General features: G+C 37.6%; 1 protein-coding gene across 5 annotated transcripts in view; it reads right to left on the bottom strand.

The window, feature by feature from the left end:
• Positions 1-12,112, bottom strand: part of LOC100030288 (zinc finger protein 420-like) — a 94,140-nt gene that overhangs the window by 19,469 nt on the left and 62,559 nt on the right. For all 5 annotated transcript variants that reach the window (XM_056813482.1, XM_056813485.1, XM_056813481.1 and 2 more), the window contains 2 exons: positions 4,590-4,716; positions 1,211-1,306 (listed from right to left, as the gene is read on the bottom strand). In XM_056813482.1, coding sequence (XP_056669460.1) covers positions 1,211-1,306; positions 4,590-4,716 — 223 coding nt within the window. The remainder of the gene's footprint in view (positions 1-1,210; positions 1,307-4,589; positions 4,717-12,112) is intronic.

The following is a 12,112-nucleotide window of genomic DNA, read 5'->3' as shown; positions in this document are numbered from 1 at the left end:
TCTTTTCTCTAATGGCAGAACATAAACTGATTTTTATTCCATTTCCCTTGCCAAAAAGAACTTCATAAACTTATACAAGCAGAACCAGACTTCTGATACATTATTTGGTCATCTCTTCAAGATGGAGGATTTTAGAAATACCTTCACATACAATAACAGTGAAACCTCACAAGGGGCCCAACATTCACACTGCACTTTACAACTCAGGTCATGACTTCAAAATAGAAGAGTGACCTGACCAACCTTCCTGCAACTAGACTCAACTCTCAACTCAAACCTTTTGCCTTAGAATACTCTGTCCACATTATTATAGTCTTTCTATCTTTCTTTAGAAAGTTACTCATTGATTATTCTTATAATTTTTTCAATCTTGAATGATCTTCCAAATATTCTTTTCTTATCATATGCATATTTTGAATGCACACAGTCATTTATTTTAAACCCTTACCTTCCATCTTAGAATTAATACTGTGTATTAATTCTGTGTATTGGTTCCAAGGGAGAATATTGGTAAGGCCTATGAAATAAGGGTTAAGTAACTTGCCCAGGGTCACACAGCTAGGAAGTATCTGAGGTTAGATTGGAACCTAGGACCTCTAGTCTCTAGGTCTGGCTCTCAATCCACCAAACAACCCAGCTGCTCTCTCACATGGTTATTCTTGATAAATTTTATATGTTCAGCTGAGAAATAGCTTCACTCTTTTTAAGTCTAATTCAATAATGTTCAATGTGGAAATAATTTTTCTTTTCTCTATAGATGCAAAGATAGCATGCAATTTAATGCAGATATACTAAATATCCATCCTATTTTAAAATCTATCATATATTATGTCACATACTCTATACTAGCAATGGCAAAACCTTTAGACTGAGTACACCAACTGTAACTCATACTGCATGTGAGCCAACCCCTTACCACAGACATGGCAGGGAGAAAGTAGTCCCACAGGACTGCAGGGCAGAGGGGCAGGTGAAGTAAGAAATGTCCCCAGGTGAGGGGAAAGGGGAAGGAGAGCAGCCCCCTCTGGCACACATGTGCCAGAGGTTCACCAACAGAACTCTACACTGAGTCCATCATCCATCTCTGAGGAAATGAATAGCACAATTCAACATTGTTCTGCCAGCCACAAAGTCTTATACTACCTACACTAAAATAGATAAAAGTCCTTTGGGATAACAACACTCATGCACCTGCTTTCACCTCACTCACCTGGATAGGAGCTCCTTGGGCCTTTTTGCTCTAACAGGCACCATGCTTCCCCTTGCTGAAAACAAGTGAGAAAATCTTCTCTAGGCACGGGAAGTCCTGGGAATAAGGAAGAAAAAAGGGATCAGGAGAGAAAATAAAATGAGTCCTCTTAATGGAAAAGGGGTATGCAAGCAAGGCCTAAAGGATGGTTTCTGTGGTATTCATTGTTGGAATATTTGCAGAAGGGCAGAGACCATGGAAGCCATTTAATATCTGAAAATTCCATCCTTATTTTCCACTTTTAACAGAAGGATAGGCACATTCCACAACCTCTATTATCTAGAAATTAAAGGCAGCTGGTAGGGAAGGGGTAAGAGGTCAGAATGTGGAGTCAGAAAAATAAATTCAATACAGCTTCATAAAGATGGTAAATGGGTGCCCCTGGCAAGTTATTTAACCACTGTTTGCCTAACTTACCTCAACTATGAATTGAGGGCAATAAGAGTATTGTGAATCTTAAAAACTATTCAGACTGTTCTTTAGAAGATTTTATTGTAACAATGGAGATACTTGGTCTAACAAGAATCAAGAATGTATTGGGAACTTTTAAAATTACTCCACCCTACTCAGACAGTGCCTTAGGGGAAGATAAAGTTGTAAACTCCTGATTGAACAATGAAAGTCCCTAACTCATACCTTATAGTAAATCTAGAACCTTAAGCCAAGTCTATTTTTAGATCTAATACAAAAAGGTGTTAAGTACGTGTAAAGGTTAAATTAGTACCTAAAAAGGTCAAGTAACTTACAAAAGGCAAGCTTAACAAAGAGATGTTTAGTACTCAGAAGATTTAATCTAATCAGAGAAGGTGAAAACCAAAGAAGTTGAAAACTAAGAATGGGCAGTCCTGGAAAAAAGTGTTGACTGTGATTGGTAGATGTGAAAATTTAGGGGAGGTGACATAAGAGAAAAATCTCTTTAAAAGGAGGCAAAGGAACAGTTCAGGGACAACTGAATTCAGTTTGGAGAGTAATTTCGGTTCAGAGTGAAAGAACCCAGCTTGGAGACTGTCTTGTGGTGAGTGATAAAGACTGATTCACTCTCCCTTAGGCTCAGGCCTAGGCCATTATTTCCATATTGCTTATTGTTGTAAGGAATAATTGTATAAAACCACAACCTCAAAACAAAAACCCCAAAAAAAGAAGCAAAAAATTATATGCTTTTATCTGCCTTCAAACTCCAAAAATTCTTTCTGTGGAGGTGCATAGCATTCTTTGTCATAAGTCATTCAGAATTATATGGAACATTGTAATGCCAAGAATACTAAAGTCTATCACAGCTAATCATTCCACAATATTATTTTTATTGTGTATAATATTCTCCTGGTTCTGCTTATCAGTTCATAAAGGTCTTTCCAGATCTTTCTGAAATCATCCTGTTCATCTTTTCTTACAATAGTATTCCATCACCACCATTTAACACAATTTCTTCAGCCATTTGTCAACTGATAAGACATCTCTTCAATTTGTAATGCTCTGCTACCAAAAGAGCAGTTACAAATATTTTCATTCAAGTAGGGTTTTTCCCCTTTTTTCTACTCTCTTTGGGGTTGTTACAGACAAAAGAGTGGTTGCCAAAAACTGTTACTGCGAAAATGTGGGTTTCAAGACATTGAATTGCCAAAACTGTAAAGATAATTTTTAGTGTCTTGATTTTATATCAAAAATAAGTGGTCGCCATGGGAAAAATTTCCAAATATGAAATACCCAAGTCAGCTGGGTTTTATGGAGATTTTAATTAATACAAATTAAGGAATTAAAGAAAGGGTGAGAGGCAGAGTAAGAGTAAATAATAGGAAAAGGGCTTGGGTCTAGGTCAATGGCCTAGGCCTTTCTCCTTAAGAGAGAAAACTAAGTCAGTCTTTAATCACTCACCAAAAGATTGTCCCAGACAAAACACTAGTGTTCAGAGAGACCCTCCAGTTTAGCTCAGGAAGCTGACCTAAGTTCAGTCACCAAGAGAGAGCCCCAGCAGCCTCCTCTGACTCCTGACCTCCACAATTCAGCTCCAAAGCTGAACCAAGTTCAGAGGCCTTCTGACCTCCTTTTAAAGAGAATTTTCTCCTATGTCACCTCCCCTAAGTTTTCACATCTACCAATCACAGTAGACGTTTTCACAGGACTGACCATTCTTAATTCACATTTTCTTTAGTTCTCAACTTCTCTGGGTAGACTAAACTTCACACCTTTTTTGTTAAGCTTGCCCTTTGCTAAGTTGCCTGACCTTTTAGTGATTAATTTGATCTTCATAGGTTCTTAACACCCTTTTGTATTATATCTAAATATAGACCTAGCTTAAGGGTTTGGCCTCACTATAAGTATAGGTTGAGTACTTTTTTATTGTTCAGTAAGGAGTTTTACAACTTTATCTTCCCCTAAAGTATGCCCAAGTATGGGTGGAGTAATTTTAAAGTTCCCAATACATTCCTGATCAAGTACCTCCATTGTTTAAATGGGGAATAACCTTAACCTTAACCTTCTAAGGTAGAGTCTGAGAGATTTTAAAGATTCACAGGGTACAGTCCTAAGAGTGGTATTATTGGATCAAAAGGCACTTGGTGTTTTATAGCCTTTTGGGAATAATTCCAATTTGCTCTACAGAATGGACTGATAAATTCACAACTCCAAGAGCAATGGATTAAGTTGCCCAATTTTGCCAAGTCCTCTACAACCTTTGTCACTTTCCTCACTGTCACATCACCCAATTTAAGAAGTGTGAGGTAATACCTAAGAGTTCATTTACTTCTCTTATCAAGATGGATTTTGAACATTTTTTCTCATGATTATTGAGAGGTTGGTTTTCTTCATCTGAAAACTTCTTATTGACCATTGACCATTTGTCATATGCTGCCAAATAGGCTCAACATCCCGCATTTAATACTTTTTAACAAGAAAATCTTTCAAAAGACCAGAAACATCCAAAATGGGAAGGGGTTGCTTTGGCAGGTACAAGATTCCCTTCAATGCCCATTTTTCAAGGAAAAGCTGCCTGTTTATTAATAGAGAAATTGCATATAAAATTCAGGTCTAATTAGAGGCTAGCCTACTACTTCTGAGATTAGCTTCAGAAATGTAAATCTGTAACACTCTAAGTTTTCATCTGAAGGTACCTAAAAGAGAAGAGAGACAATTTCAGGAGGAAAAGGAAAGACCCAGCTTCCAATCACATTATTTAAAGATATTTTTTTAAATGAAAAGCAGGTAAAGAGGACAACACTTGGCAGAGATCAGAACTTTTGCTCTTTTAATCATTGACAAAGTCTCAAAAACCTGGATATTTGCTATAGGATGAAGACATTCCCTTAATGGTACATTCAGAGTTAAGAGAGAAAATGGTCCTTACCCACAGAAAGGAGATTCTGCACATTCTCCAGTATAATCTCCACATACAGCTCTTTCTGAGAATGGTCCAACAGGCACCATTCCTCCTGGTTGAAGTTCACAGCCACATCCTTGAATGTTATTAACCCCTAAAACAGAAAGGGTCATGAGATTTAGAGGTGAGCCTTCAAAATTCATCCAGTTTAGTCCTCATGAACTAAATGGAGGAAACTGAAGCATACAAGGGATTTTCCCCAAACTTCTAACCCATAGGAGTGTCAGAGCCAGCCCTGGGGAACAGTCATTCAGAGATCAGGGGAATACTGACAAAGGCATTTTGTGTCTGAAGTGAGAATGTGGGAAGACTAAAACCTGGAGAAGTGTCTAATGGTGAAATGTTTTCACTTGTAGAATCAGGGAGATGATACCTATTTTCTGAATGAGGTAGGAGATGCTTTGGAGTAGAAAGAGAGAAAGTGAGCTGAAATTCCTCATCACAAAGATCAGAATTGATCTGGTAAGAACATGTTTTTGAAGATTTCTGAGAAGGTAGCAAGTACTATGTATTCTGGGGGAAAATATTACCAATGATTAATGAGGAGAAAACAAAGAAAAAGGAATTCTCTACTTCTTTTCCTAAAAGGCTGAAATACTCTTATCGAGATGAAAGCATCAAGAGGATTCCAAAGAGTTGTAAGGGATCAGACTCTGATTCTAGCTATATAAAGAAGAGAGGTCTCATGTTATATCGAGAATATGGGGAACCACTGGGTATGACATGCTATAGTGAAAATCTTTTTTTTGCTTTATAAGGAATGTCATTTCTTACTGGAATATATTCAGTGATTTTACATTTAGTAACACAAAAAGAATAACTATGATGAGGAAAGGAGGGGTGTACATCTTTTAAAAATATGTTTAATTAACTGAAATTGGGGATTGAGCTAATTCATAAGAAACATGACAGTGTAATGATTGGAATTCTTGAGAGACAGAATAGATTCATTTTAAATTTGTCCATTGAACTGGTCATTCGATGTGGTTAGTTCACTTTCTCTATAATCTAAAAGAAAGAAAAAAAGATAGTTTTCTCCTCTAGAACAAGTCTCTTGTCCTTATCACTCTCTCACTTTATAGATATATATTTCCCTTGTGATCTCACCTCTCAGTCCCTCTCTTGGACATCCCCTGAATTCTCAGATTCATAAATAATCATTGAGAAGGGGGAATTAGGAGACTTCAACTCCTCTCTCATTACTTTATCACAGGAGAAGGAGGTCCTTTATCCATCTAAGGAAGGTGTCAGTCTAAACTTTCCCAGCCTTCTGGCTTGCCTACCATACTCTCAAAATGGGTCAAGGTTCATTATGGGTTTCAGTAATACCCTTAATCCATTTAGCTTAACAGAAGAAGGAAGGTTACCCCCTAGTTTCATAACCTGGGGAGAAGGAGACAAGTCTGGAGTTTTGACCTTCATAAGGTAAAAGGGAAATTTATTCCACAAAACCATCACAATTACAATTAACTTTCAAAAACATTTTGTTTATGGAAACCGAGGGATCAAGAGAAAAGAGGCAGACTGAGGAATAACAAGGAAATGGCCACATGTAACAATAATATGCTACCTGGAAGGGCTCTTCTCCTTTTACAACCAGCTCCATGGAAAACCCAGGCTATATGGATATTCTTCCATTTCACCTCTTCCTATGTGAATTTTAAAACTATTCCACCCTAATCAGACGGTACATTAGAAGATCTGATTTAGTATTTCCTAATAAATAACAATAGAGATACTTGGACTAACAGAATCAGGTCTTGGAAACCCTGTATTTCTCCACCCTCCTTAGTTTGACAAGATTAGGAAGATCTGCACCAAACCCAAGATTTAATTATCTGAGGAAATGGCCTTCGACAGACATGTGCAGAAAAAGCGGACAGACCCCTGGCCTGTCCTTAGTCAAGCTAAGCCATCATTGGTACTGTAAAAATGGAGATTTGAACCCCAGACTTCAATTCCCAGGAGTTCTTGGCAGCTCCCAAAGTTCCCCATGATCCCAGGTGAGGTCATCACCTGGGCTGTGAGAAAAGAGGGGTTTTTAAATGGACTCCGCCTTCTTCTCACTCTCTCTTCCTGCTTGCGCTTCCAGGGACACACGTCTCTCATGATGTAGTGTAAGTGAATGGGCCATTCAGTCCTCCTAGGCACATGCTTTCTTATTTTGTATTTTCTTTATATTTTTTATCTTAATAAACCTTATAAAAATATAATACTTCTAGCAGAGAAAACTAATTTTAACTGCTACAGTACAGATGAGATGCAGGAAAGTGACGTAAAACCGTCTATATAAGGCACGTCACTTCCTCTCTCTTCCTCTTTCCCTGGAGAGGCGACTGGCTAGCAGCTTGCTAGACGTTCCAACAATCTTGGAGTGGTGGCAGTTATTTTGTCTGGGTTTGGTGGTGAGTTTACCCTGGAGCTGATTTCAGGTTCAGGTATCTTGGCTTAGCCCTTTCCTTTTTGGGGTTCAAGCTGACTCCTTCCTCCTTCATCCTCCAAAACCTTATCTCCTAATCTCCCCACTCAGTACTAGTTGGGGGGGGGGGGAGAAAACCTACTCCCTTCCTTCTTCCTTCTCCTTAATCTCATCTACTATCAATTAAATCACCATAAAATTTCCAGCTGACTTGGGTGTTTCATTAGGATTTTATAAATAAAATCCTTGGCAACCAAATAATTATTACATTCAGTCTCAACCATAATTTTAACCTTTACACCTAACAGATTCTCTACTTTTGAGGCTGGAATGTGTGAATTTTTAAAAACTACTCAGACTGTACTTTAGAAGATTTGATTTAGCTATATCCTTATTGTAACAATGGAGATATTGGTCTAACAGAATCAGGGATGTATTGTGAACTTGGAAACTACTCCACCCTAATTAGACATAGTTTAGGGGAAGATAAAGTTGTAAACTCCTGATTGAACAATGACGGTACTTAACTCATACCTTATAGTGAAGCTAGAACTTAAGCTAAGTCTATTTTTAGATCGAATACAAAAGGGTGTTAAATACCTATAACAGTTAAATTAATCACAAAAAGGTCAAGTAACTCACAAAAGGTAAGCTTAACAAAGAAGTATGAAGTACCTCGGAAGATATAATCTAACCAGAGAAAGTGAGAACTAAAGAGTGGATAGTCCTGGAGAAAATCTAAGCAAAGAAGGGGAGAACTAAAGAATAGGCAGTCCTGGAAAAAGTGTCTACTGTGATTGGTAGACTTGAAAATTTAGGGGAGATGACATAAGAGAAAATTTCTTTAAAAGGAGGCTAAAAAAATCAGTTTGGGCAATGGAATTCAGTTCGGAGTACAATTGGATTCGGAGTTCAGTTCAGGACTGGATCTCAGCCTGGAAGATCTCACTCAGACAGCTTCCTTAGAGAGGGTCTTGTGGTGAGTGATAAGACTGAATCCCTTTCCCTTAGGCTCAGGCAGGCCACTTTGGCCATGGCCTTTAACTACTGCCTGGCTCAGCCTGAGCCAGAGCAGTGTAAATTAATTCTTTCTCTCTCTCTTTTCCTTAATTTCTTCTCTATATTAATTAAAATCACCATAATTCCCAGCTGACTTGGGTATTTTATTATTTGGGAATTTTCCCTGGTGACCAGTTATTTAGATTTCAAGTCACAAAGCTAAAATTATCTTTACAAATACCTCCGGGAAACTCAGGGGAGGAATAGTCTGAGAGTTTCCAAGTATAGGACGACACAATTCCCCAGACCCTCAATAAAATCTAGAAATCCAAGGTCAGGACTTCAGGACCCTGCCTGCCTCTCAACCCCAAGCTCTTCCCTCTATTATCTGGAATTCCACTGCCATCAGAATGAGCCCTCTTCAGTCTAGATTCCTCCCACACTATGGCTTGGTATTTCTATTTGAGGAGCCACCTACAAGGTGTCACCCTGAGAGCTCTCCATCAATCCTCCTCCCTGTCCCCCTTTTCCTTTCTATATTCCTTAAATCCAGTGACACTGGGCTCTTGCCTGTTCCTCACATATGACTCTCCATCTGCTGACCTTTCATTTAACTGGGCTCCTCTGACTCCTCCCTCAGCCTTCACTTCTGTCTCCACTAGTCTCTTTCAGGTTTGGACAAAAATCTCATCTACAAGATACCTTCACTGACCCATCGTCTTTGTTTCATTTCCTACAATTTACCTTATACTTATTGAAAGAGAAATTGTTTTATTGCTTTTATATTAGTGACCTTGATCCAAATGATCACATGTAATCCTTTAAGTAACTACAACAATAATTTTTAAAAGTTAGACACAGTTATTCCACTGATTGTTTTTATAAAACAAATAGAATATTGTCCAGAGTATTGGAAGAGATCTAGTTTGGTGAATGAGAATATTATAGCAATTAAATGTACCAAAGACTGGTATTGGAAGAATAAAAACTTTAGGTCTGTGTAGTTGTCTAGGGAAGCTGAATCTCATGCAGGAGGAGTTGGGTTCATTAGGAATAGTGAGTGTACAGCTGGTCTGATGGAATCATAGAAAAAACAACCTTGGCATGTTCAGGTATTGTTTGATCTTGATTTATGCCAACTATAAGCTCTTCACATCACTGTGGCAAAGAAAGATTACTTTGACCTAAGAATTATGATAGCTCTATAGAACTAATTAAATTCTCTTCTCTTAACCTTCTTCTGAAATTAGGACTTTCTATCAAATGTTCCAAACTGTTTAAATGGAGATTTTGAACCTCAGACTTAATTCCCCAGAAGTCCTTGGTATTTCCCAGAATTCCCTATAATCTCTCCTTTGTTTCCCATGTTAGCGGAGATCATGTTATTGATATTTAACTGGCAGGAATTCCTCCCATGTGCTCTCTTCCTTTGCAATGATGCAGCAAGTATGGGGGTAAGCTAAGTGCGGGGATTTTAAATGGGATAACCAGCTGTGGGCACGTGTTTTTTATTTTGTATCCTCTTTATTCCTTGATTGCTAATGATCCTTAATAAACCTCAAAATATATTTTTATTATCAGAGATATAAATTTAATGTTTACAGTTTTGGCAACCACAAGTTGGACAAGAATTTCTCAATTTTTTTTTTTATGATAGCCTAGATAATTTTTTTGAAGTCACATTTCTTCTTCCAAGGCTTTTCACCCACCCCACCCACCCACCCTCGCAAAGCCAATTCTCCTGATTCAGCTCGCTCCTGCTGCCAGCTCCTGCCTCCAACCATCCACTTCTGACCTTGACACATATTGCTCACCAGGCCCCAGCCCCAGCCTCAGGCCCCAGCAAGTCTACTCCTGATCTCCGGCCTCCGACCCAGATAACTCATCCAATCCCAGGCTCAGCCCCAGCCCCAGAACCCAGGCTGCTGGTGGCTGCCACTGTGTCTTCGGAATCACAAACCAACTGGTAAAAACTGGGGTGTTCTTTCCTTAGGCAACACATGGCAGGGGACCTCAGGGGGGAAGAAAAGGAGAAGGAAAAGACTTTTCTAAACAGGAAGTTGATTACAAGCATGGCGTATTCTATGAGAGAGCAGTGCATTGCCTATTTCAAACAGTTTCCAGCCTTAAGATGTTTTTTCATGAGTGCGCTGATTCTTTTACTCATCTTACCTGAGATTCAGGGGAGAAATTCATCTCCCTGCAACTCGTTGCCATTTGGGCCTGCCCAGTTTGAGATTCCTAAAACCCATGTTCTCCCTTGTTATGGGAGATTCCACAGTACTGACAAAAGGAAATCTCAACGGATTAAAAAAAAAACAACAAACTTTAAAGAAACTGGAGGTTATATTTTTAAGACTTTTCAGACTCCAATATTTTATAAAAGTCTCTGTATTTTATTGTATTTTGCTGATTGTTTTAAGATTTAATTTTGTGGTTTTAAGTTCATATATTAATGTATTCAATACTATTCTGTTACACTGAATCATTTTAATGTACTGAGTTTTAACTACTGTTATATTCTGTTGCTTTCCCCCTATAACTATAATGAACAAATATTATTGAGTAAGCACACATAAAAACAGTTTTTCTATTTTTGACTTTGTAAATTGTCACATAGAGGATGGATGGACTTCATCAAAAACTGGTTACAATTGTATAACAACCTTTGGAAAATTTAATGAGCTAAATATATCAAATTGATTTTAAGGGGTCTTCAAACAATGAATTTTAGAATTTTTTTCAACTGATCATTTTGCCTGCCTCTAAAAGGAAGTAGGATCCATTTTAGTAGCTGAAGTGAAGTACAATTATAATCCCCACCTCCCAATGGGACATTACAGTCTCATACCAAAGGAGTTGGGAAGTTGATCCCAGGGCATGGTATCCCTAGATGACTCCCAAAAGAGGGGCATCTCTCATTTGTAACTCCTTACCTCACTTTACCCTTTCACCAGAATGATCTCCAGGTTCTTGGTGATATTTTTAAACCCAACATCAACAGTATAGAGGTTTTGATTTTTCTAGACTCCTCTGCCACGTTTTTGTAATGATGGCAGTAATAGATTTTTTAAAAAATATCTCAAAGTTGAAACATTGCTAGACCTGAAAAACTTGACAAGTATCCATTTCCTTTAAATGTCATCCAGCAGACTCATATAAAATATGATAGTGGGTTTGTTTCCTATTGTAATTAACTGGTCTATTGTGAATTTTGGGGACTTTGGTACTTCTTTGAATGTGCATTATCTACTGTGTTACTGTTTTATTCTGAAAATCATTTTGTACTCGCACATGGCTGACACAGTGTGTCACTGATTATAAGCTATATATTTTTTTATTTTAAAAAATCTATTATTATTGTTTTTTTCTTGCATGTGCAATATACTATTTCAGTTTTATTCTCTCCTTTTTGTATTTGAAGCACATGTCACCAGTATAGAGATTTTCTTTATCTTTTTTTAATTTGCTGTAATATAAGTTTAAAATATATTTGCTATCATGTAAATTCATACCCAAAAACCTTTAGACTATAAAAATGATGCCAAAAACTTCAAGACAAGAAAAGAGGACTTGACCTTGTTTGGGGTTTGAGGTTGCAGCTGTTTAACATGTGTTAAAGGCAGGTCTTCCTTGTCCCACATTCTACAAAGTATCTTAAATATGGCTCCTATAATTTAGTTCCTTTTCTGTCTTTCATGGTGTGGCAGACTTTCTATAGTCCTGGCTACTGACTGGGTAAATATGTAATTGCTTAAATCATTTTAGTTGGGCCCTGATTCAAGGACCTGTTATAGATTTGTTTTTCTTTTACTCAGAATTTTTACACATAAGGACTTTGATAGTCTACATTTCATCCAGAAGTTATCTTTTTTAAAATATTTTTTATTTCTCTTGCCAATTGATTCATACACCTCATAACTCAGCCATGCATCCCTGAGTGATCCCTGTGTTTTTCAATCACCCTCTTCAGGGGAGTATGTGTAATTATTATTATTATTTTAAATTGCAAAGTGTAAATTCCTTTTGAGAGTAACTTTAAGTTAAGAAACATGCTACCTCTACAAATCCA

This window comes from Monodelphis domestica, chromosome 1 (assembly GCF_027887165.1).
Source record: "Monodelphis domestica isolate mMonDom1 chromosome 1, mMonDom1.pri, whole genome shotgun sequence".
NCBI lineage: Eukaryota > Metazoa > Chordata > Mammalia > Didelphimorphia > Didelphidae > Monodelphis > Monodelphis domestica.
The sequence above is the reverse complement of the archived record's forward strand: the minus strand, read 5'-3'. Positions and strand labels throughout refer to the sequence as shown.